Consider the following 24,993-nt stretch of genomic DNA (forward strand, 5'->3'; position numbering starts at 1 on the left):
ATTACGTTGAGATTATGCAATCCCGATAATTGCGTCATTTCATCTCTCCCCCCTTCACGTTTCATCTCCTCCCCCAATTCACATTTTATCTCTCTTCTTTCCGCCAATTCCAAATTCTCGCCTTCTTAGTTCCTCTGTAATTAGTCGACGGTACTCCTTTGTGGCTGCTGCAGAATAATCGAATCCTCGTCGGTGTTGAAGCGAATCGTCTGCCGCTGTGGCCAAGCCTCATGAGTTCTGTCCGACGACGTGGCCAAGCTTCGGAGGAGTCGTCTGAAGGTGAGATTTCCAGCGAAAAAAACCTAGTTTTCAAACGTATTGACATTTGTACTCCTGGTATTTGTTCGATTTTCCTGCCAATTTTTTTTCCACTCTTTATTGACATTTAATTTCGTTCTTTTGTTGGTTTTATTGGCCAAAAACCTAGCACACGTTTCATAAGTTTGATAATAAGTGTTGATAAGTTTTGGATTTACAGAATTCATAAGTTTTGGATAATTTGGTGGAGCTGCGTTAAGTTTGCTTTTATGCTCAATTTGTAAGGGTAGAACTATGGTGACGTTAACATCAAATTTCAGTGTATTACCTTGTAAGCTGCTAGGAACACTGCTTGGGTTGTTCGTATTGACATTGTTGGGGTTGTTGTGTATGGTGACATTTGTTGTTCATATTGACATTGTTTGGGTTGTTGACATTGTTCTAAGTCTCTGTTTGCGATTTCCGTGTTCATTTTTGTTGGATTTTTCGTGGGGATATTGACATGGCGGTGTGGTGTTGTGTTTTGCAGCTGCGTTGACATATGTATGGAATTTTATTTGTGTTCTTATTGACATTACATATTGACATTGCTGGGGTGGCTGTGTATGGTGACATTGCTTGGGTTGTTGACAATTCCTCTCCAGCCACTGTCTGTTGATGATAGCCTTCCTCCCATGGCGTACCATGTTGTCAAAGATGAGGAGTACCGCGGAGAGGTTAGAGTCGCCCTCACAGAGGAGACGAGGTTGAAGAGGAGAGCCTTGGAGGATGGAAACAATCATGTGTGGAGTGAGAAAGATGTCGGCATTACTTATCAGTTTGAGATAGTCATTTCATTGCAACTACTTGCTGTTTCGATTTTTTTGAGGAACATACATTTGGTGGATATCAGCATTATTGGTCATGGTGTTCTTATACATGGATCTGATTTTATGCGGAAAAAAAAAAAAGAAAAACTGAAATTGAAGATTTGATAAAAAAAAAAAAAAAAATCAACATACTCTTCGTTGGTTTCGTCATTATGATACATCTATTATTCAACTTAGCCAAAAAAATACCTTGAGTTTCATAAGACATCTGCAAAACGTGTCCGTTGAGCTTACGCTGGAAAAAAATTAAGGAGTGAACTTAGGAACGATTAATCTGGAGAGAATATGTTGTCTAGATAATGCTCATAATATTTTTGTTAGTAATATGGTAGGGAGTGAAATTAGAACGATTGTAACTGAATTGTAATTGAACTCCAATTTGATTTCCATTTACACCCCTGTTGACAGCAATTGCATTAGCTGTTGACATCAAAAAATGTGTATAATACATACCGTTGATTAATTACAATTAGTTGATAGGATTAAAGTTTGTATAGTTTGTATTATATGGGGTTTGTATTTGATAACACTCCTATATATATATATATATATATATAGGTTTGTGTTAAAATGACAACTCCTTTTAAAATGACAACGTGACAACGCTTATACAGCAATATTATTAACGCTACACAGCAATATTCAATACGGTAGACAGCAATCTATAGATTGTTGTATAGTGTGTTGGATATTGTTGTTCAAGAAAAATTGTTGTTTAAAGAACAGCAGATTGCTGCCCGTCTTTTTCAAGAAATTTTTTTTTTTTTTTGCCACGTGACAGCTTATTATTCGTCCACGTGTACAAATGATTGGCTAGAAATGGTGGTATGGTGTTATTTTAAGGGGTGGTGGCACCCTAACATGCCCCTATATATATATATATATATATATATGTGCAAAGGAGCCTAACGCACCCATATATATATATATACATATATATATATATATACATATACACACACACACACACACACACACACACACAAAAGCCATTTTGTATGCATATGAAACCAATAGCATAACAATGTTTTCCCACCCTAAAAAAATGTAGGTTTTTCCTCCCAAGAAAAATGTGGGTTTTCCCTTCCAAATTTAATGTGGGTTTTCCCCTCTCCAAAATGGAGGGGTTTCTTGGAGCTAGGGAGGGGGGATGTGTTCATTTTAGAGCCAAAAAAAATAAAAAATAAAATTTAAAACCCAAGAGTTATTTAGAAAGTTGCTCTATAAATATCAGTTGCAACAACACATATTCATAAATGACAGGTTCCTCTCTCTCTCTCTCTCTCTCTCTCTCTCTCTCTCTCTCTCTCTCTCTCTCTCTCTCTCTCTCTCTCTCTCTCTCTCTCTCTCTCTCTCTCTCTCTCTCTCTCTCTCTCTCTCTCCTCCTCTCTCTCTCTCTCTCTCTCTCTCTCTCTCTCTCTCTCTCTCTCTCTCTCTCTCTCTCTCTCTCTCTCTCTCTCTCTCTCTCTCTCTCTCTCTCTCTCTCTCTCTCTCTCTCTCTCTCTCTCTCTCTCTCTCTCTCTCTCCTCTTTCATATCTTTGTTCATCTTTGTATTTTTTTTTTAATATCTCTTTGCTTATCTTGTCAATTTATATTTTGCAGATATTTAAGGTATGTGAATATTATTAACATTTTTCTTTTTTACATTGCTTAACCCTTTATTATTTTTAACTCTTTATTTATTTTTTAGTTTGTTATTTCTTTTTATATGTGTTTATTTATGATTCTATCTATTATGTATACTATGCATAAATAAATACTCCCTTCGTCCTACTTAAAATGCAACATTTGAGAATCGGCACGGGATTTTATGTAGTGTTGTTTTGTGAGTTAATGAAGAGAGAGTAAAGTAAGAGAGATGAAAAAGTAGAGATAAAGTTGTTTCCATTTAAGGAAACGTTTTATTTTTAATGGGACAACCAAAAAAAGGAAAACGTTGCATTTTTAATGGGACAGAGGGAGTACAAAATAGATACGACTCTCCTCACAACATTTTATGTGGCTGCAATAACCACAATAGCATTACCTGTTCATTTCATCAGCCTCCAACCCTACGGCGTTTGCGTCTCCGCCCCCGCCTCATGCAATGTGAGATGAGAGAAAAGAAGGAACTGAGGAAGGGAGACGTGGGAAGGCGTTGTCGAGAATGGAGAAGGAAGAAGCCTTTCAATTTTTTTGCCAAAGAGAGAGAAATGAAAATGGGTTTGGCGCAAGGTGAAGACTGGGGAGAGAGAATGGATATGTCATCATTGTTGTTCTTCCCAATATTTACATAGTTACAACTTACAATGCATCAAAAAAGATACTCCATGCCGGCACAATTTTGAAAGATTAAATATTTCCCACTCAAGATGGTCACATTCTTGAGTGGCACAGAATTTTATGAAGTATTGTTAGGTGAAATAAAGTAGAGAGAAAAAATGTATTTGAATATTTTAATTAGGAGAGAGGAGAGATGAGGTTATTTCCAAAATTGGAAAGTGACCATCTTGATTGGATCAAACAGAAAAGGATAGGTGACCATCTTGAATGGGACGGAAGGAGTATCTTAGTTTCCAACCGTAAAATGGGTTTTTTTCTTTAAAAAAGCTGTAAAATGGGTTTTAAGTTTTATTTCTCTATTTATTTGTATTAATTCTCATAAGTCCATTAAATATATATTCTAATCAAATAATTTCAAATAGTATTAAATGGAGTATATATTTTTATAGATCAATAAATCAACTTATATAAAATAAACAACATCTACAATGTCATTTTTTTTCTTTTATTGAACAATATTCTTTGTAAATGGAGTATATATTGCTATAGATCAATAAATCAATGTCATTTCTTTCTTTTATTTTAATATAATATAATTTTTTTTAATATACTTTAAGCCATAAAATTCCCCCTCAACGGCACTAATTCATTTTGTTCAAACACCACTACCTCCATGGCCCCACCTCACCGATCCATTCTCTCACATAGAATATATTAGTAATAATATATTTATAAAGTTGATTCCAACATATTTAGTCATTAATAAAAAATAAATTTGCATTGTTAATATTTATAGCAAAATTTTAGTCATAAGTTATTAACAATAATGAATTTGCATCATTAATATTTATAGCATAGAGTGAAATATAATATTTAAATATATTTGCATAAATAATTCAATTTTTTTGTCAGAATACTAAAAATGAAGTAGTAGTATATATTAATCATAGTTATAGGCTTATAGCCTTGTAGGAATGGGTGTAATTGTAAAGACGTGCCATATATAGTAAAGAGGTCCCGGTTCATAATTACCATAAATGATAAAAATGTGTCACATTCTACTAACTCATTCTACTCATATATCATTTAAAACTAATATATACAAGTGAAACTCTTATTCCACTAATTTTCTTCCACTCACTTTTCTTAACATTTCTTAAAATTCATGCCGTAAAGAAATGAGACTCCTATTTGCGAAAGGAGGAAATACTAGTTACATTTTTATTTTTCTATTTCAACAGAAAGTGCATGTACCTAGACCATTGGCAAGTCACACGGCTTACGGAAACATAGACAACATCACATGTGTCCGCACTGCACCTTCTTGAGCTTGATTGAAAGCAAATAATGAAACTGGGAAGGATTTTACATTGATGCAAGAGATGGTGAAGCAACTCATGATGTCCTAACTATCTCACCAATCGAGTTATACTATTGATACTTCTAAAGAGAAAATCTACTTTCTCAATTCCATGTTAATTGAAACATTTTCTATTTTGGGAAGTTCGAAGATAATTAAGTCATTTATATTTTTAGCAAAAAGTAACCCTCTCTTTTATTTTTATTTTCTCTTCATTTCTCTTACTTTATTCTCTCTTACTTTATCACTATCCACTTAACACATTATTTTTAATCTCCATGCCGAAAAGAAGCGTCTCTATTAACAAGGAACGGAGGGAGTACAATCTTTTATTACAAACTCACTACAAAACCTGATACTATGTGTATCTATTGAACTTCATACTTTAATCGTTTATTATAAATAGTACATCCTTCATTCCATGTTAATAGAAGCATATCTTTTCGGCAAAAAGATTAAGAAATAAATATCTAATTTATAAAGTGACGAGAATAAAGTACGAGGGATGATAAAGTTAGAGAGAGATTGTTAATACGACTCTTTTCTCGTGGATCAGAAGGAGTACTTTTTAGACTTATCGCTTGTTGCTTATTGTATATTGCTTATAGATTGAAGACTCATGAATTTGCTCCGAATTTATTCTTGTAAATAAACCCAACAAATAAACAAGATAAACCAAGAAATGGAACAAGAAAAATGGATAAAAGGATTGATGATGGATTAGTGTTATGATTTAGGTGAAGAACAAGAAAGAAATCCCAAAGGCACTTTCACATACAAACACCTAATGGCTCCACAAACTAGCAACACAAGAACTAGCAAGCATACCTTTAAAATCAACCTTAGCCTGGCAAAAGATCGAATGCAACCCGAAGGAATTTGATAAGTCTTCAAAAGATGAAGAAGGTGAGCTCTCAAATATGGAGAAATTGTCTCTTACAAATATTCAAAAGCTGAGAATGAATTTTCATTCCCCACAAAAGAGTATTTATACTAAAACAAAAGTAATAGGAAAAATCGTCTTTAAGAGCTTGAAAAATGGCATTTTCGGGCAAAACGCCCGGCCCGGACGTTTTGGGGCCTTTCCAGGGCGTTTTCTCTGTCGCGGGGCATTTTTGGCAGCTCTGTGCGACTTTCGTCAAACGACCATAACTTCTTCATCTGAGCTCCGATTGAGGCGTGTAAGGTACTCACGCGAAGCTCTTTTTTCGATGAAGATAATGGTTGTCTTAGAAGAACATTTGGACACCATCTTGATAGGCAAATTCTGATTTGAGTCAGACCTCTGAATCCGGCTTGGCTCCTTGCCATATCTCCACCTTCTTTTCGGACCCCAATCAACCCATGGCCCTCGATGTCGTTGCATACTATGATTGTGAATCCCCGGATTCACATCATCCTCTCCTTCTTTGTGAAAGGATTTGTCCTCAAATCCGGTTCTTCGATTCTTCCCTAGGACACCCGGATTCACATCATCCCCTCCTTCTTTTGAAGGATTTGTCCTCAAATCCCGATCAAGTACACCTTGGATAAGGAGCGGTTCAACTTGGCCTTGTTCACATGAGTTCATTACTGGTAAAAAGTTACTCGGTGCCTCCTCAACTCGGGGTTCACATTCCAAACCTTTCAATTTCTGCATCACAAAGTCATCAAAGATGAAAGACAAATCGAAAGAGTTAGTGAAATAAGTGTCGCTCTTCTCACCAAGGGAAAAAAGGATAGGGTGATTTAGAGCCTACCCATGGGTGATCTTAGAATCTAACAAGCAACCTTTTTTTCTCACATGCTTGTGGTTTTTCTCTCTTAAAAGGTTTGATTCACACTCACCCTCACCATTCTCTCTTGACTTTTGCATCTCACATTTTTGCCTTTTCTCACACTCTATATTTTCTTCTCTCTCTTGATCATTCATTAAAGGCTCATTTACTTTTGCAATATCATTTGGCTTCATTTTCATGCTCAAGACTGGAAGGGCTTTTAATGGCTCACACTCGTTTCCGGCTTCCACTATGCTAGACACGCCATCATTTAAAGTTGGGCGTGCGTCTTCTTCATGTATGGCTGTGGAGGACTCTTCTTCATCATCACCGGCAACAAAATCCACCCTATGCTTGACATGCTTTTTAACAATGTGGTTAACGTCGCCACACTTATTTTGAATCAAGCTCTTTGAAGGAGTGAAGTTGGATGATAACCACGACGAAACCTTCGTGTGATAGCTAGGATGAGATAGGTCCACCTTCTTTGGTGGGATGCTTCTTCGGCTTGTGTCTCCACCACCATGTCGAGGGCTTGAGCTCATCCTTGCGTTACTTGAGACTTCCTCCTCTATTAACCACTCATGCACCTTATGACGATCATGATCCCTCATCCACCTAGAGTGAGACTCTCGATGGAACTTTGGAGCTTGTTCCCTTCTACTCCCTTTATCAAGTCCATCCTCATGGTACCTTGACTTGTAGCCACTCCTACCATGTCTCTCTCGGTCACTAGGTGCCATGGAATGGTTATGTCTAACTCTATCTCTAAGGTGGCTTATATCCTCATGATACGCCGTAAATCCTCCTTGCATAGCATTCACAATACCCTGCACCTTGTGCATCTCCTTCATGATTGAGGAGAACATCTATTTGATAGTACCATCGGATGATGAGGCGAGTTATGCCTAGAGTTCACCATTTCAAGTACCTACAAAACAAATTGGACAAGACTAGGGACAAGTCCCTTTTTGTTAGTAACACAAACAACACACACACCCAAGAATGGAGAATTTAGTGAGGAGCTCACTTCCCATATTGTAAAATCCTCTTTCCCCAAACTCACACCCAATGTCACTCGAAGGGCTTAGAAATTTTGGTGGCTAGGATACTCTCCCTCACTTTCTCTCAAAGATGTTAATCCACAAGGGTAGCACAAATCACAAACAAGCTATGCAACTAGGCAAGTAATTACTAGTTCTAGAAGCCACGAGATATAGTGAAAGCAAGGTACTAGGCCAATGGAACAATTCAACAAACACTTTGTGTGCACAATTTCAACCAACAACAATAGACCAAACAATTGATGAAATTTTGGCCTACAACTTTTAGACAATCAAATTGACGTACCCAAGAACACATTTATCAATTTATAGCTAAAGCCCATGGATAGAACTTGAGATCTCTCTTCTTTCTTTTTTTTTTGACAAATTTTCTAACAATTTTCACCCTTTGGGAATTTTTTTTTTCTTTTCTTACAAGAACAAGAACCAATAGCTCTTGATATCAAATAATGTGAATCTTATATATTGAAGACTCATGAATTTGCCCCGGACTTATTCTTGTAAATAAACCCAACAAATAAACTAGATAAACTAAGAAATGGAACAAGAAAAATGGATAAAAGAATAGAGGATGGATTAGTGTTATGATTTAGGTGAAGAACAAGAAAGAAATCCCAAAGGCACTTTCACATACAAACACCTAATGGCTCCACAAACTAGCAACACAAGAACTAGCAAGCATACCTTTACAATCAACCTTAGCCAGATGCAACCCGAAGGAATTTGATAAGTCTTCAAAAGATGAAGAAGGTGAGCTCTCAAATATGGAGAAATTGTCTCTTACAAATATTCAAAAGCTGAGAATGAAAACCCTACAAAAGAGTATTTATACTAAAACAAAAGTAATAGGGAAAATAGTCTTTAAGAGCTTGAAAAATGGCATTTTCGGGCAAAACGCCCGGCCCGGGCGTTTTGGGGCCTTTCCCGGGCGTTTTCTCTGTCGCCGGGCATTTTTGGCAGCTCTGTGCGACTTTCGTCAAACGGCCATAACTTCTTCATCTGAGCTCCGATTGAGGCGTGTAAGGTACTCACGCGAAGCTCTTTTGTCGATGAAGATAATGGTCGTCTTAGAAGAGCATTTGGACACCATCTTGATAGGCAAATTCTGATTTGAGTCAGACCTCCGAATCCGGCTTGGCTCCTTGCCATATCTCCACCTTCTTTTCGGACCCCAATCAACCCATGGCCCTCGATGTCGTTGCATCCTATGATTGTGAATCCCCGGATTCACATCATACATCCTTCGTTCCATGTTAATAGAAGCATATCTTTTCGGCAAAAAGATTAAGAAATAAATATCTAATTTATAAAGTGACGAGAATAAAGTACGAGGGATGATAAAGTTAGAGAGAGATTGTTAATACGGCTCTTTTCTCGTGGATCAGAAGGAGTACTTTTTAGACTTATGACTTGTTGCTTATTGTATATTGCTTTATTAGTTATTGATTTACAGTTTTAACGGGAAATAAGATGATGTTCTATGTAAACAAACAAACAAGAAAAATAAAAATTTCAAGCGACGCATAATCCTTCGGCAACCGTGATTGGGCTGTCCAACATTAGCTATTGCCTATTGGCGATAGGGACTTCCAACAACGTTTTCATTGGCAAAGCTGTTGGTAATATTTGTGATTTGTGCATGCTTATGTCTATAAGTAAAAGACTTTTGCGACAAGATCATAGGTAATAGCTTGTATCCGTCGATAATTGTGTTCACCAACTTATTTGGTTATTTGTTGGTTATTTCCGTCGTTGAATCCCATATTTTTTGCAATACATATGAAAATATACAAGCATAATTTGTGACAGAATAAAATTGAATATTAAACAAAAATTTTAACAAAATATTTAAGTTTACAATTAATAATGGGGCCTTCGCATACTGGGCGTCTTTTAGGAACATTAACATATTGGGGTTTTTCAAAAACCGGCCCTGTTAACTTGAAGCCCAATTAAACGACTATTTATATCCGCCTTTTGCAATAAAATTCCCTATCATTTTCTTACTATCTGTTCTAATCACTGACTGAATCTACTGGTAAATCTATTTTCTGCTCTTTACCTTTTTATTTCCTTTAACAAATTGTGCTTAATTTTGATTTTTGTTGCGTGAAATGAATATTTATGTAAGTTATTTCATGACTTATGTTCATTCAATATAAATTAGTGATGAATTTTGCTGCATTCATTTCCAGAGAGGAATCGAGCATTAAACTGTTTCTGATATTTAGATTAGTAATTTGTGTAGAGATTTCATTTTTGTTTGCCGAGGCAGTTAAAAAAAATCCATCAATATTTTAGAAACACGCGAAGAAGGTTGTGATTAATGATTCTATAGCTGAAGCGAATAAATAAAAGCGTTGAAGAATGTGTGTACAACTCTGCATGTGTCTTTCTTGGTCAACGATGTTTCATCTTCTGATATCACTTTGGATTTGTGCATCTGTTGAAACTCTGAGAAATAATGTCTCTTTCTTCTATTTTGATATTTCTGCTGTTTAAAGTCTCATTTACTTTTATTTTTAAGTAAATGTACCTCATATCTACTAAATCATAATGCTAGTATTCGATTTATAAAATCAATATGTGAAAGTGGGGACACATTTTTACTAATTTCATTAACAAAATCAAACAATTTCGTAATATGTGTGATAAAGAAAGGAAGGAGTTTATTTTAAAAATTTTAGCAAATAAATTTAGATTTATACTCCCCCTGTGCATACATTATTTTGAATGGTTTTGCTCTAACTAATTTGTAGGTGTAGACATCAAGGTTGAGAAAGCAATGAAAGAAAGGGCAACAACTCGATCTAGAGCTACTGATCATCCAGAGCTCACAGGTTCGGCGCCTACCTCCAACTCCAACGAGCCGTCGACCACACGAAAGAGTAAGCCAGCAGTTTCGTGTAAATTCTCTTGCCAAAGAAACTTGTACTGAACGAGTTGATGAGCATTCTCTGCCTCAGATGGAGACATTCTTCAAACTCGAGCATCTCATCACCGAGCTCGAGCTTGGAGAATATTCTCGATCACGGCTCATGAACTAATGCCAGTAATTTGATGTATCCCATTTCCCCTGGTTCAACTTGTTATGCATCAGCTGACTCTCCAATGCACCAAGTGGCTGAAGAGGTTAGGGCTCGGCATGACGCGTTGGTGCGCCAATTCTGTGAGCTCCGAGATTGGACTGAGGAGTCTGAGCAGGCCTTGCTCAAGGCAAAGCTAGAGATAGAGATCCTCGAGCAGCGCTGCAAGGATTCATTCGATGCTGGCCGCGCTGGAGGGAGGCTTGAGATGGAAGCATCGGATGAGTACCGAGCTGCCATCCGTGGAGCAGCTCTTTCAGGGATCAAGGAATATCTCAGATCCTCAACGTTTGAGATGCTCTGGGCCGCAAAAGCCGCCGAACATGAGGCCATCGGATTCATGAGGTGCAGGTCGCGAGTTCTCGAGCTCGGAGGCTTCAAGGAGGGGTTTGACGTTGACGGAAACCTCGATCCGTCCGTCTAATTTGTGAAATAGGAAGTATATAACGAACAAATATGAAGTAGGGAGTATTTTACCATGTTTTCTCTCTACTTTCTTTTGCTCCTAGATATAATTCGCATGTATTCTGCCTACATTATGTATCTATCTCTCCAACTTCTAATGTAATATTTGCAGCTATTGAAGAGATTAACTTTTGTGCTATGGAATTTAATAATGTTACATAAATGAGAAAAAGTTCTTTGTAGCCTAGAAATTAACTAAAGAAAGAATAAACCTATCATAATTATTGATTGCATCAAAAGAAGCCTGCATAATTACATAGCGCTGTACCGAGGTTACAGGGTAATTAAATTTAGTAATTCACATTCCAAGAAACTATTTTGAAGTAATTATCTAAACTGGAACTTTTTAATTCTATTTTCATATTTTCATAGATTTATTGTAAACTGGAACTTTTTAATTCTATTTTTCATATTTTCATAGATTTATTGAGAGTGTTATTTTATATGTTAAGGGCCCGTCTGGTAGCTGTGAAATGGGGTGAAACAACACTATTCACCCTTTCTATCTCTTGTTTGGTAGCACTGAAACTATTCGGAGGACCCGGTAAATGCAAGCGGGTTTCAGGCTTCTCCATACTATTATCCATGTATTAATGAAACTGAATCAGGGTTGAGAGCAGGTATTACAAACACTCATTTCACCATTAGGCTGAAAAGAATTTCTTCACCCATTTTACCCTCAACTCCCTCCGAAAATAAGCAACCGTTGCTCTTGTCCCTCCTCTTTTTTGGCGGTGCTATTTCTCCAATTGACGGTATCGTCATCACCATCTTCCCAATTTCAGACCGACACACATTTTGGTATTGAAATCCGAATCAGGTATACGTGAAATCTACGATTGCGCCGTTCAATTCGTTGGACTTGTTGAGCTTTGACATCGATCTGTTCGATTTGCTTAATTGGAGCCGGGCGAGAGATTGGGGGAGGGGAGGCGGAGGAAGGTGAAGGAAGAAGCAGCGTCGCGGAGGAAGCTGACGGAGGCAGTGGAGAGGACGAAGACGGAGAATGAAGGGTGGTGTTGGGGATGAAGAGTGCTAGTTTAGTGTTGGGGAAGAAGAAGTGGCGGGCCGGCGGCGGATGAAGGCATGTGAGGAGGCGAAGAGGGGTAGTTTAGTATGAGAAAATTGTTTTCAGCCCTACTCCCATTCAACCAAACACTCCAAATTGGGCTATACTACTTTCTTGGGCTCAACCAAACAACTAACAACTCTACCCACCCACTCATGAAAAGCCCATTTACCACATACCCCTGAAAATAATTTTTTGGCCTACCAGACGGGCCCTAAGTAGAGATAGGATAAAGTAAGAGTGAGAAAAAAATAGAGAGAGTGATGTTTTTATTTTGATAAAAATGTCAATTTACTGTGTATCTGATTAATAGTGTTCATGCGTTAATCTAAAGGTAGAGTAATCAATGTCTAGACCAAAACTATCGGGTTCAAGTCCTTCATGATACTGCGTTTTGAAACTTCTACTCCATCCGTCCAACCACAAGTGATGAATTTCTTTTGGAAACGAGATTTAAGAAAATGATACTCCCTCCGTCCCGGCTAAACAACTGTTTACGTCAATTTCCCTTTGCACATTTTATTACATCGATATCATATTTGAATGAACAAAATTAACTAGGCAGAAATAGACAACAATTCATATACCCAATGAGATATATAACAAGATGTGGGTCACCCATCCTAGTACTACGGGAACAGCCGTGGCTACATTGCCCAAGCATGCTTAACTTCCCAGGGGGTCACCCATTCTAGTACTACTCTCGCCCAAGCACGCTTAACTTCGGAGTTCTGATGGGATCCGGTGCATTAGTGCTGGTATGATCGCACCCATCAATAGCCCCGCACTTTATTCTTTCATAGCGTACGCTCCCGTGCGCAGGTTCTGATCCCCCACCCTTCAGACGAGCATAACTTTTGATCCGGAAGGAGTTACGGGACCCACAACATATCACCGCGAAGCTCTCGCCGAGTCCCACGTGCTGAGCAATGGGTACAGCCTATGGCTACTCCGGGAAGCAAAAAGAGGCCGTTTCGAGCCATTTCGGCCAAATTTAGTTCGCAGCTACTATTTTTCGGCACGTTTAAGGGTGTGACACCCGCTCGTCATCGGCTCGTGGAGATTGTCGTACCTTTTTTTCCTCGTACTCGCCAACCACTAATCGAGTTTCGGACCACAACAATACCAACTGAACGGAAAAAAAGAAAAAAAAAACTGAACGCACTCGCAAAAAGGGGTGCAACACGAGGACTTCCCAAGGGGTCACCTATCCTAGTACTTCTCTCGCCCAAGCACGCTTAACATCGGAGTTCTGATGGGATCCGGTGCATTAATGCTGGTTTGATCGCACCCATCAATGGCCCCGCACTTTATTCTTTCATAGCGTATGTTCCCGTGCGCGGGTTCTGATCCCCCACCTTTCAGACGAGCATAACTTTTGATCCGGAAGGAGTTACGGGACCCACAACATTTCACCGCGAAGCTCTCGTCGAGCCCCACGTGCTGAGCTATGGGTACAACCCGTGGCTACTCCGGGAAGCAAAAAGAGGCTGTTTCGAGCGATTTCGACCACATTTAGTTCGCAGCTACTGTTTTTCGGCACGTTTAAGGGTGTGGGACCCGCTCGTCACCGGCTCGTGGAGATTGTCGTACCTTTTTTTCCTCGTACTCGCCAACCACTAATCGAGTTTCGGACCACAACAATACCAACTGAACGGAAAAAAAGAAAAAAAAAACTGAACGCACTCGCAAAAAAGGGTGCAACACCAGGACTTCCCAAGGGGTCACCTATCCTAGTACTTCTCTCGCCCAAGCACGCTTGACTTCGGAGTTCTGATGGGATCCAGTGCATTAATGCTGGTTTGATCGCACCCATCAATGGCCCCGCACTTTATTCTTTCATAGCGTACGCTCCCGTGCGCGGGTTTTGATCCCCCACCTTTCAGACGGGCATAACTTTTGATCCGGAAGGAGTTACGGGACCCACAGCATATCACCGCGAAGCACTCGCCGAGCCCCACGTGCTGAGCTGTGGGTACAGCCCGTGGCTACTCCGGGAAGCAAAAAGAGGCCGTTTCGAGCCATTTCGACCACATTTAGTTCGCAGCTACTGTTTTTCGGCACGTTTAAGGGTGTGGGACCCGCTCGTCACCGGCTCGTGGAGATTGTCGTACCTTTTTTTCCTCATACTCGCTAACCACTAATCGAGTTTCGGACCACAACAATACCAACTGAACGGAAAAAAAGAAAAAAAATGAACGCACACGCAAAAAGGGGTGCAACTCGAGGACTTCCCATGGGTCACCCATCCTAGTACTACTCTCGCCCAAGCACGCTTAACTTAACTTCAGAGTTCTGATGGGATCCGGTGCATTAGTGCTGGTATGATCGCAACCATCAATAGCCCCGCACTTTATTCTATCATAGCGTACGCTCCCGTGCGCAGGTTCTGATCCCCACCATTCAGACGGGCATAACTTTTGATCCGGGAGGAGTTACGGGACCCACAACATATCACCATGAAGCTCTCGCCGAGCCCCAAGTGCGAATCTATGGTTACAGCCCGGGGCTACTTCCGGGAGGAAAAAAAAGCCGTTTCGAGTTATTTCGGCCACATTTAGTTCGCAGCTACTATTTTTCGCCAGGCTGCGGGACCCAATCGTTGCAGGCGCGGGGAGATTGTCGTACCTTTCTGTCCTCGTACTCGCCAACCACTAATCGAGTTTCGGACCACAGCAAGACAAACTGAACGCACTCGCAAAAAGGGGTGCAACACGAGGACTTCCCAAGGGGTCACCTATCCTAGTACTTCTCTCGCCCAAGCACGCTTAACTTCGGAGTTCTGTTGGGATCCGGTGCATTAATGCTGGTTTGATCACACCCATCAATGGCTCCGCACTTTATTCTTTCATAGCGTACGCTCCCGTGCGCGGGTTCTGATCCCCCACCCTTCAGACGGGCATAACTTTTGATCCGGAAGGAGTTACGGGACCCACAACATATCACCGCGAAGCACTCGCCGAGCCCCACGTGCTGAGCTATGGGTACAGCCCGTGGCTACACCGGGAAGCAAAAAGAGGCCGTTTCGAGCCATTTCGACCACATTTTGTTCGCAGCTATTGTTTTTCGGCACGTTTAAGGGTGTGGGACCCGCTCGTCACCGGCTCGTGGAGATTGTCGTACCTTTTTTTCCTCATACTCGCTAACCACTAATCGAGTTTCGGACCACAACAATACCAACTGAACGGAAAAAAAGAAAAAAAAATGAACGCACTCGCAAAAAGGGGTGCAACACGAGGACTTCCCAAGGGGTCACCTATCCTAGTACTTCTCTCGCCCAAGCACGCTTAACTTCGGAGTTCTGATGGGATCCGGTGCATTAATGCTGGTTTGATCGCACCCATCAATGGCCCCGCACTTTATTCTTTCATAGCGTACGCTCCCGTGCGCGGGTTTTGATCCCCCACCTTTCAGACGGGCATAACTTTTGATCCGGAAGGAGTTACGGGACCCACAGCATATCACCGCGAAGCTCTCGCCGAGCCCCACGTGCTGAGCTATGGGTACAGCCCGTGGCTACTCCGTGAAGCAAAAAGAGGCCGTTTCGAGCCATTCCGACCACATTTAGTTCGCAGCTACTGTTTTTCGGCACGTTTAAGGGTGTGGGACCCGCTCGTCACCGGCTCGTGGAGATTGTCGTACCTTTTTTTCCTCATACTCGCTAACCACTAATCGAGTTTCGGACCACAACAATACCAACTGAACGGAAAAAAAGAAAAAAAAATGAACGCACTCGCAAAAAGGCGTGCAACACGAGGACTTCCCAGGGATCACCCATCCTAGTACTACTCTCGCCCAAGAACGCTTAACTTAACTTCAGAGTTCTGATGGGATCCGGTGCATTAGTGCTGGTATTGTCGCAACCATCAATAGCCCCGCACTTTATTCTATCATAGCGTACGCTCCCGTGCGCAGGTTCTGATCCCCACCCTTCAGACGGGCATAACTTTTGATCCGGGAGGAGTTACGGGACCCACAACATATCACCGTGAAGCTCTCGCCGAGCCCCAAGTGCGAATCTATGGTTACAGCCCGGGGCTACTTCCGGGAGGAAAAAAAAGCCGTTTCGAGTTATTTCGGCCACATTTAGTTCGCAGCTACTATTTTTCGCCAGGCTGCGGGACCCAATCGTTGCAGGCGCGGGGAGATTGTCGTACCTTTCTGTCCTCGTACTCGCCAACCACTAATCGAGTTTCGGACCACAGCAAGACAAACTGAACGCACTCGCAAAAAGGGGTGCAACACGAGGACTTCCCAAGGGGTCACCTATCCTAGTACTTCTCTCGCCCAAGCACGCTTAACTTCGGAGTTCTGTTGGGATCCGGTGCATTAATGCTGGTTTGATCACACCCATCAATGGCTCCGCACTTTATTCTTTCATAGCGTACGCTCCCGTGCGCGGGTTCTGATCCCCCACCCTTCAGACGGGCATAACTTTTGATCCGGAAGGAGTTACGGGACCCACAACATATCACCGCGAAGCACTCGCCGAGCCCCACGTGCTGAGCTATGGGTACAGCCCGTGGCTACACCGGGAAGCAAAAAGAGGCCGTTTCGAGCCATTTCGACCACATTTTGTTCGCAGCTATTGTTTTTCGGCACGTTTAAGGGTGTGGGACCCGCTCGTCACCGGCTCGTGGAGATTGTCGTACCTTTTTTTCCTCATACTCGCTAACCACTAATCGAGTTTCGGACCACAACAATACCAACTGAACGGAAAAAAAGAAAAAAAAATGAACGCACTCGCAAAAAGGGGTGCAACACGAGGACTTCCCAAGGGGTCACCTATCCTAGTACTTCTCTCGCCCAAGCACGCTTAACTTCGGAGTTCTGATGGGATCCGGTGCATTAATGCTGGTTTGATCGCACCCATCAATGGCCCCGCACTTTATTCTTTCATAGCGTACGCTCCCGTGCGCGGGTTTTGATCCCCCACCTTTCAGACGGGCATAACTTTTGATCCGGAAGGAGTTACGGGACCCACAGCATATCACCGCGAAGCTCTCGCCGAGCCCCACGTGCTGAGCTATGGGTACAGCCCGTGGCTACTCCGTGAAGCAAAAAGAGGCCGTTTCGAGCCATTCCGACCACATTTAGTTCGCAGCTACTGTTTTTCGGCACGTTTAAGGGTGTGGGACCCGCTCGTCACCGGCTCGTGGAGATTGTCGTACCTTTTTTTCCTCATACTCGCTAACCACTAATCGAGTTTCGGACCACAACAATACCAACTGAACGGAAAAAAAGAAAAAAAAATGAACGCACTCGCAAAAAGGCGTGCAACACGAGGACTTCCCAGGGATCACCCATCCTAGTACTACTCTCGCCCAAGAACGCTTAACTTAACTTCAGAGTTCTGATGGGATCCGGTGCATTAGTGCTGGTATTGTCGCAACCATCAATAGCCCCGCACTTTATTCTATCATAGCGTACGCTCCCGTGCGCAGGTTCTGATCCCCACCCTTCAGACGGGCATAACTTTTGATCCGGGAGGAGTTACGGGACCCACAACATATCACCGTGAAGCTCTCGCCGAGCCCCAAGTGCTAATCTATGGTTATAGCCCAGGGCTACTTCCGGGAGCAAAAAAAAGCCGTTTCGAGTTATTTCGGCCACATTTAGTTCGCAGCTACTGTTTTTCGCCAGGCTGCGGGACCCAATCGTTGCAGGCGCGGGGAGATTGTCGTACCTTTCTGTCCTCGTACTCGCCAACCACTAATCGAGTTTCGGACCACAGCAAGACCAACTGAACGCACTCGCAAAAAGGGGTGCAACACGAGGACTTCCCAAGGGGTCACCTATCCAAGTACTTCTCTCGCCCAAGCACGCTTAACTTCGGAGTTCTGTTGGGATCCGGTGCATTAATGCTGGTTTGATCACACCCATCAATGGCTCCGCCCTTTATTCTTTCATAGCGTACGCTCCCGTGCGCGGGTTCTGATCCCCCACCCTTCAGACGGGCATAACTTTTGATCTGGAAGGAGTTACGGGACCCACAGCATATCACCGCGAAGCTCTCGCCGAGCCCCACGTGCTGAGCTATGGGTACAGCCCGTGGCTACTCCGGGAAGCAAAAAGAGGCTGTTTCGAGCCATTTCGACCACATTTAGTTCGCAGCTACTGTTTTTCGGCACGTTTAAGGGTATGGGACCCGCTCGTCACCGGCTCTTGGAGATTGTCGTACCTTTTTTTCCTCGTACTCGCCAACCACTAATCGAGTTTCGGACCACAACAATACCAACTGAACGGAAAAAAAGAAAAAAAAAACTGAACGCACTCGTAAAAAGGGGTGCAATACCAGGACTTCCCATGGGCTCACCTATCCTAGTACTTCTCTCGCCTAAGCACGCTTAACTTCGGAGTTCTGATGGGATCCGGTGCATTAATGCTGGTTTGATCGCACCCATCAATGGCCCCGCACTTTATTCTTTCATAGCGTACGCTCCCGTGCACGGGTTCTGATCCCCCACCCTTCAGACGGGCATAACTTTTGATCCGGAAGGAGTTACGGGACCCACAGCATATCACCCCGAAGCACTCGCCGAGCCCCACGTGCTGAGCTATAGGTACAGCCCGTGGCTACTCCGGGAAGCAAAAAGAGGCCGTTTCGAGTCATTTCGACCACATTTAGTTCGCAGCTACTGTTTTTCAGCACGTTTAAGGGGGGGGACCCGCTCGTCACCTGCTCATGGAGATTGTCGTACCTTTTTTTCCTCATACTCGCTAACCACTAATTGAGTTTCGGACCACAACAATACCAACTGAACGGAAAAAAAGAAAAAAAAATGAACGCACTCGCAAAAAGGGGTGCAACACGAGGACTTCCCATGGGTCACCCATCCTAGTACTACTCTCGCCCAAGCACGCTTAACTTAACTTCAGAGTTCTGATGGGATCCGGTGCATTAGTGCTGGTATGATTGCAACCATCAATAGCCCCGCACTTTATTCTATCATAGCGTACGCTCCCGTGCGCAGGTTCTGATCCCCACCCTTCAGACGGGCATAACTTTTGATCCGGGAGGAATTACGGGACCCACAACATATCACCGTGAAGTTCTCGCCGAGCCCCAAGTGCTGAGCAATGGTTACAGCCCGTGGCTACTGCGGGAAGTAAAAAGAGGCTGTTTCGAGCCATTTCGACCACATTTAGTTCGCAGCTACTGTTTTTCGGCACGTTTAAGGGTGTTGGACCCGCTCGTCAACGGCTCGTGGAGATTGTCGTACCTTTTTTTCCTCATACTCGCTAACCACTAATTGAGTTTCGGACCACAACAATACCAACTAAACGGAAAAAAAGAAAAAAAATGAACGCACTCGCAAAAAGGGGTGCAACACGAGGACTTCCCATGGGTCACCCATCCTAGTACTACTCTCGCCCAAGCACGCTTAACTTAACTTCAGAGTTCTGATGGGATCCGGTGCATTAGTGCTGGTATGATCGCAACCATCAATATCCCCACACTTTATTCTATCATAGCGTACGCTCCCGTGCGCAGGTTCTGATCCCCACCCTTCAGACGGGCATAACTTTTGATCCGGGAGGAGTTACGGGACCCACAACATATCACCGTGAAGCTCTCGCCGAGCCCCAAGTGCTAATTTATGGTTACAGCCCGGGGCTACTTCCGGGAGCAAAAAAAAGCCGTTTCGAGTTATTTCAGCCACATTTAGTTCGCAGCTACTGTTTTTCGCCAGGCTGCGGGACCCAATCGTTGCAGGCGCGGGGATATTGTCGTACCTTTCTATCCTCGTACTCGTCAACCACTAATCCAGTTTCGGACCACAGCTAGACCAACTGAACGCACTCGCAAAAAGGGATGCAACACAAGGACTTCCCATGGGTCACCCATCCTAGTACTACTCTCCCCCAAGCACGCTTAACATAACTTCAGAGTTCTGATGGGATCCGGGGCATTAGTGCTGGTATGATCGCAACCATCAATAGCCCCGCACTTTATTCTATCATAGCGTACGCTCCCGTACGCAGGTTCTGATCCCCACCCTTCAGATGGGCATAACATTTGATCCGGGAGGAGTTACGGGACCCACAACATATCACCGTGAAGTTCTCGCCGAGCCCCAAGTGCTAATCAATGGTTATAGCCCGGCCCGGGGCTACTTCCGGGAGCAAAAAAAAAGCCGTTTTGAGTTATTTTGGCCACATTTAGTTCGCAGCTACTGTTTTTTTGCCAGGCTACGGGACCCAATCGTTGCAGGCGCGGGGAGATTGTCGTACCTTTCTGTCCTCGTACTCGCCAAACACTAATCGAGTTTCGGACCACAGCAAGACCAACTGAACGCACTTGCAAAAAGGGGGTGCAACACGAGGACTTCCCAAGGGGTCACCTATCCTAGTACTTCTCTCGCCCAAGCACGCTTAACTTCAGAGTTCTGATGGGATCCGGTGCATTAATGCTGGTTTGATCGCACCCATCAATGGCCCCGCACATTATTCTTTCATAGCGTACGCTCCCATGCGCGGGTTCTAATCCCCCACCTTTCAGACGGGCATAACTTTTGATCCGGAAGGAGTTACGGGACCCACAGCATATCACCGAGAAGCACTCGCCGACCCCCACGTGCTGAGCTATGGGTACAGCCCATGGCTACTCCGTGAAGCAAAAAGAGGCCGTTTCGAGCCATTCCGACCACATTTAGTTCGCAGCTACTGTTTTTCGGCACGTTTAAGGGTGTGGGACCCGCTCGTCACCGGCTCGTGGAGATTGTCGTACCTTTTTTTCCTCATACTCGCTAACCACTAATTGAGTTTCGGACCACAACAATACCAACTGAACGGAAAAAAAGAAAAAAAAATGAACGCACTCGGAAAGAGGCGTGCAACACGAGGACTTCCTAGGGATCACCCATCCTAGTATTACTCTCGCCCAAGAACGCTTAACTTAACTTCAGAGTTCTGATGGGATCCGGTGCATTAGTGCTGGTATTGTCGCAACCATCAATAGCCCCGCACTTTATTCTATCATAGCGTACGCTCCCGTGCGCATGTTCTGATCCCCACCCTTAAGACGGGCATAACTTTTGATCCGGGAGGAGTTACGGGACCCACAACATATCACCGTGAAGCTCTCGCCGAGCCCCAAGTGCTAATCTATGGTTATAGCCCAGGGCTACTTCCGGGAGCAAAAAAAAGCCGTTTCGAGTTATTTCGGCCACATTTAGTTCGCAGCTACTGTTTTTCGCCAGGCTGCGGGACCCAATCGTTGCAGGCGCGGGGAGATTGTCGTACCTTTCTGTCCTCGTACTCGCCAACCACTAATCGAGTTTCGGACCACAGCAAGACCAACTGAACGCACTCGCAAAAAGGGGTGCAACACGAGGACTTCCCAAGGGGTCACCTATCCAAGTACTTCTCTCGCCCAAGCACGCTTAACTTCGGAGTTCTGTTGGGATCCGGTGCATTAATGCTGGTTTGATCACACCCATCAATGGCTCCGCCCTTTATTCTTTCATAGCGTACGCTCCCGTGCGCGGGTTCTGATCCCCCACCCTTCAGACGGGCATAACTTTTGATCTGGAAGGAGTTACGGGACCCACAACATATCACCGCGAAGCTCTCGCCGAGCCCCACGTGCTGAGCTATGGGTACAGCCCGTGGCTACTCCGGGAAGCAAAAAGAGGCTGTTTCTAGCCATTTCGACCACATTTAGTTCGCAGCTACTGTTTTTCGGTACGTTTAAGGGTGTGGGACCCGCTCGTCACCGGCTCTTGGAGATTGTCGTACCTTTTTTTCCTCGTACTCGCCAACCAGTAATCGAGTTTCGGACCACAACAATACCAACTGAACGGAAAAAAAGAAAAAAAAACTGAACGCACTCGCAAATAGGGGTGCAATACCAGGACTTCCCAAGGGCTCACCTATCCTAGTACTTCTCTCGCCCAAGCACGCTTAACTTTGGAGTTCTGATGGGATCCGCTGCTTTAATGCTGGTTTGATCGCACCCATCAATGGCCCCGCACTTTATTCTTTCATAGCGTACGCTCACGTGCACGGGTTCTGATCCCCCACCCTTCAGACGGGCATAACTTTTGATCCGGAAGGAGGTACGGGACTCACAGCATATCACCCCGAAGCACTCGCCGAGCCCCACGTGCTGAGCTATGGGTACAGCCCATGGCTACTCCGGGAAGCAAAAAGAGGCTGTTTCGAGCCATTTCGACCACATTTAGTTCGCAGCTACTGTTTTTCAGCACGTTTAAGGGTGTGGGACCCGCTCGTCACCGGCTCGTGGAGATTGTCGTACCTTTTTTTCCTCATACTCGCTAACCACTAATTGAGTTTCGGACCACAACAATACCAACTGAACGGAAAAAAAGAAAAAAAAATGAACGCACTCGCAAAAAGGGGTGCAACACGAGGACTTCCCATGGGTCACCCATCCTAGTACTACTCTCGCCCAAGCACGCTTATCTTAACTTCAGAGTTCTGATGGGATCCGGTGCATTAGTGCTGGTATGATCGCAACCATCAATAGCCCCACACTTTATTCTATCATAGCGTACGCTCCCGTGCGCAGGTTCTGATCCCCACCCTTCAGATGGGCATAACCTTTGATCCGGGAGGAGTTACGGGACCCACAACATATCACCGCGAAGCTCTCACCGAGCCCCACGTGCTGAGCTATGGGTACAGCCCGTGGCTACTCCGGGAAGCAAAAAGAGGCTGTTTCGAGCCATTTCGACCACATTTAGTTCGCAGCTACTGTTTTTCGGCACGTTTAAGGGTGTGGGACCCGCTCGTCACCGGCTCGTGGAGATTGTCGTACCCTTTTTTCCTCATACTCGCTAACCACTAATCGAGTTTCGGACCACAACAATACCAACTGAACGGAAAAAAAGAAAAAAAAATGAACGCACTCGCAAAAAGGCGTGCAACACGAGGACTTCCCAGGGATCACCCATCCTAGTACTACTCTCGCCCAAGAACGCTTAACTTAACTTCAGAGTTCTGATGGGATCCGGTGCATTAGTGCTGGTATTGTCGCAACCATCAATAGCCCCGCACTTTATTCTATCATAGCGTACGCTCCCGTGCGCAGGTTCTGATCCCCACCCTTCAGACGGGCATAACTTTTGATCCGGGAGGAGTTACGGGACCCACAACATATCACCGTGAAGCTCTCGCCGAGCCCCAAGTGCTAATCTATGGTTATAGCCCAGGGCTACTTCCGGGAGCAAAAAAAAGCCGTTTCGAGTTATTTCGGCCACATTTAGTTCGCAGCTACTGTTTTTCGCCAGGCTGCGGGACCCAATCGTTGCAGGCGCGGGGAGATTGTCGTACCTTTCTGTCCTCGTACTCGCCAACCACTAATCGAGTTTCGGACCACAGCAAGACCAACTGAACGCACTCGCAAAAAGGGGTGCAACACGAGGACTTCCCAAGGGGTCACCTATCCAAGTACTTCTCTCGCCCAAGCACGCTTAACTTCGGAGTTCTGTTGGGATCCGGTGCATTAATGCTGGTTTGATCACACCCATCAATGGCTCCGCCCTTTATTCTTTCATAGCGTACGCTCCCGTGCGCGGGTTCTGATCCCCCACCCTTCAGACGGGCATAACTTTTGATCTGGAAGGAGTTACGGGACCCACAGCATATCACCGCGAAGCTCTCGCCGAGCCCCACGTGCTGAGCTATGGGTACAGCCCGTGGCTACTCCGGGAAGCAAAAAGAGGCTGTTTCGAGCCATTTCGACCACATTTAGTTCGCAGCTACTGTTTTTCGGCACGTTTAAGGGTATGGGACCCGCTCGTCACCGGCTCTTGGAGATTGTCGTACCTTTTTTTCCTCGTACTCGCCAACCACTAATCGAGTTTCGGACCACAACAATACCAACTGAACGGAAAAAAAGAAAAAAAAAACTGAACGCACTCGTAAAAAGGGGTGCAATACCAGGACTTCCCATGGGCTCACCTATCCTAGTACTTCTCTCGCCTAAGCACGCTTAACTTCGGAGTTCTGATGGGATCCGGTGCATTAATGCTGGTTTGATCGCACCCATCAATGGCCCCGCACTTTATTCTTTCATAGCGTACGCTCCCGTGCACGGGTTCTGATCCCCCACCCTTCAGACGGGCATAACTTTTGATCCGAAAGGAGTTACGGGACCCACAGCATATCACCCCGAAGCACTCGCCGAGCCCCACGTGCTGAGCTATAGGTACAGCCCGTGGCTACTCCGGGAAGCAAAAAGAGGCCGTTTCGAGTCATTTCGACCACATTTAGTTCGCAGCTACTGTTTTTCAGCACGTTTAAGGGGGGGGACCCGCTCGTCACCTGCTCATGGAGATTGTCGTACCTTTTTTTCCTCATACTCGCTAACCACTAATTGAGTTTCGGACCACAACAATACCAACTGAACGGAAAAAAAGAAAAAAAAATGAACGCACTCGCAAAAAGGGGTGCAACACGAGGACTTCCCATGGGTCACCCATCCTAGTACTACTCTCGCCCAAGCACGCTTAACTTAACTTCAGAGTTCTGATGGGATCCGGTGCATTAGTGCTGGTATGATTGCAACCATCAATAGCCCCGCACTTTATTCTATCATAGCGTACGCTCCCGTGCGCAGGTTCTGATCCCCACCCTTCAGACGGGCATAACTTTTGATCCGGGAGGAATTACGGGACCCACAACATATCACCGTGAAGTTCTCGCCGAGCCCCAAGTGCTGAGCAATGGTTACAGCCCGTGGCTACTGCGGGAAGTAAAAAGAGGCTGTTTCGAGCCATTTCGACCACATTTAGTTCGCAGCTACTGTTTTTCGGCACGTTTAAGGGTGTTGGAC

General features: G+C 44.2%; 1 protein-coding gene, 1 long non-coding RNA gene, 4 other non-coding genes and 19 pseudogenes across 6 annotated transcripts; 2 read left to right on the plus strand and 23 right to left on the minus strand.

The window, feature by feature from the left end:
* Positions 1-64: 64 nt before the first annotated feature.
* LOC125192856 (uncharacterized) lies at positions 65-1,162 on the plus strand. Its single transcript, XR_016137676.1, has 2 exons — positions 65-279; positions 788-1,162. It is a non-coding gene; the product is annotated as an uncharacterized LOC125192856 (long non-coding RNA).
* Positions 1,163-9,565: 8,403 nt separating this feature from the next.
* LOC125192045 (uncharacterized) lies at positions 9,566-11,244 on the plus strand. Its single transcript, XM_048089497.2, has 3 exons — positions 9,566-9,609; positions 10,331-10,459; positions 10,672-11,244. Exons 2-3 carry the CDS (start codon positions 10,357-10,359, stop codon positions 11,079-11,081), a joined length of 513 nt encoding a protein of 170 aa, XP_047945454.1. The 5' UTR covers positions 9,566-9,609; positions 10,331-10,356; the 3' UTR covers positions 11,082-11,244.
* A 1,602-nt stretch (positions 11,245-12,846) lies between these two features.
* LOC148927591 (5S ribosomal RNA) lies at positions 12,847-12,963 on the minus strand (annotated as a pseudogene).
* A 402-nt stretch (positions 12,964-13,365) lies between these two features.
* On the minus strand, positions 13,366-13,484 carry LOC148927592 (5S ribosomal RNA). The gene has a single exon (XR_016129560.1). It is a non-coding gene; the product is annotated as a 5S ribosomal RNA (ribosomal RNA).
* Positions 13,485-13,886: 402 nt separating this feature from the next.
* On the minus strand, positions 13,887-14,005 carry LOC148927593 (5S ribosomal RNA; annotated as a pseudogene).
* Positions 14,006-14,404: 399 nt separating this feature from the next.
* LOC148927594 (5S ribosomal RNA) lies at positions 14,405-14,527 on the minus strand (annotated as a pseudogene).
* Positions 14,528-14,895: 368 nt separating this feature from the next.
* Positions 14,896-15,014, minus strand: LOC148927595 (5S ribosomal RNA; annotated as a pseudogene).
* A 400-nt stretch (positions 15,015-15,414) lies between these two features.
* On the minus strand, positions 15,415-15,533 carry LOC148927596 (5S ribosomal RNA). The gene has a single exon (XR_016129300.1). It is a non-coding gene; the product is annotated as a 5S ribosomal RNA (ribosomal RNA).
* A 400-nt stretch (positions 15,534-15,933) lies between these two features.
* LOC148927597 (5S ribosomal RNA) lies at positions 15,934-16,056 on the minus strand (annotated as a pseudogene).
* A 368-nt stretch (positions 16,057-16,424) lies between these two features.
* On the minus strand, positions 16,425-16,543 carry LOC148927598 (5S ribosomal RNA; annotated as a pseudogene).
* A 400-nt stretch (positions 16,544-16,943) lies between these two features.
* On the minus strand, positions 16,944-17,062 carry LOC148927599 (5S ribosomal RNA). Its single transcript, XR_016129301.1, has one exon. It is a non-coding gene; the product is annotated as a 5S ribosomal RNA (ribosomal RNA).
* Positions 17,063-17,462: 400 nt separating this feature from the next.
* On the minus strand, positions 17,463-17,585 carry LOC148927600 (5S ribosomal RNA; annotated as a pseudogene).
* A 368-nt stretch (positions 17,586-17,953) lies between these two features.
* LOC125197686 (5S ribosomal RNA) lies at positions 17,954-18,072 on the minus strand (annotated as a pseudogene).
* A 402-nt stretch (positions 18,073-18,474) lies between these two features.
* On the minus strand, positions 18,475-18,593 carry LOC125197685 (5S ribosomal RNA; annotated as a pseudogene).
* A 399-nt stretch (positions 18,594-18,992) lies between these two features.
* On the minus strand, positions 18,993-19,115 carry LOC148927601 (5S ribosomal RNA; annotated as a pseudogene).
* A 398-nt stretch (positions 19,116-19,513) lies between these two features.
* On the minus strand, positions 19,514-19,636 carry LOC148927602 (5S ribosomal RNA; annotated as a pseudogene).
* Positions 19,637-20,004: 368 nt separating this feature from the next.
* Positions 20,005-20,127, minus strand: LOC148927603 (5S ribosomal RNA; annotated as a pseudogene).
* A 376-nt stretch (positions 20,128-20,503) lies between these two features.
* LOC148927604 (5S ribosomal RNA) lies at positions 20,504-20,622 on the minus strand. The gene has a single exon (XR_016129498.1). It is a non-coding gene; the product is annotated as a 5S ribosomal RNA (ribosomal RNA).
* An 891-nt stretch (positions 20,623-21,513) lies between these two features.
* LOC148927605 (5S ribosomal RNA) lies at positions 21,514-21,632 on the minus strand (annotated as a pseudogene).
* A 401-nt stretch (positions 21,633-22,033) lies between these two features.
* Positions 22,034-22,152, minus strand: LOC148927606 (5S ribosomal RNA; annotated as a pseudogene).
* Positions 22,153-22,552: 400 nt separating this feature from the next.
* On the minus strand, positions 22,553-22,675 carry LOC148927607 (5S ribosomal RNA; annotated as a pseudogene).
* Positions 22,676-23,074: 399 nt separating this feature from the next.
* On the minus strand, positions 23,075-23,197 carry LOC148927608 (5S ribosomal RNA; annotated as a pseudogene).
* Positions 23,198-23,565: 368 nt separating this feature from the next.
* LOC148927609 (5S ribosomal RNA) lies at positions 23,566-23,684 on the minus strand (annotated as a pseudogene).
* Positions 23,685-24,086: 402 nt separating this feature from the next.
* Positions 24,087-24,205, minus strand: LOC148927610 (5S ribosomal RNA; annotated as a pseudogene).
* A 399-nt stretch (positions 24,206-24,604) lies between these two features.
* Positions 24,605-24,727, minus strand: LOC148927611 (5S ribosomal RNA; annotated as a pseudogene).
* Positions 24,728-24,993: the final 266 nt, after the last annotated feature.

This window comes from Salvia hispanica, chromosome 4, assembly GCF_029641045.1.
Source record: "Salvia hispanica isolate PSC_SH4W2 chromosome 4, Shi_PSC_v1, whole genome shotgun sequence".
NCBI classification, from domain to species: Eukaryota; Viridiplantae; Streptophyta; class Magnoliopsida; order Lamiales; family Lamiaceae; genus Salvia; species Salvia hispanica.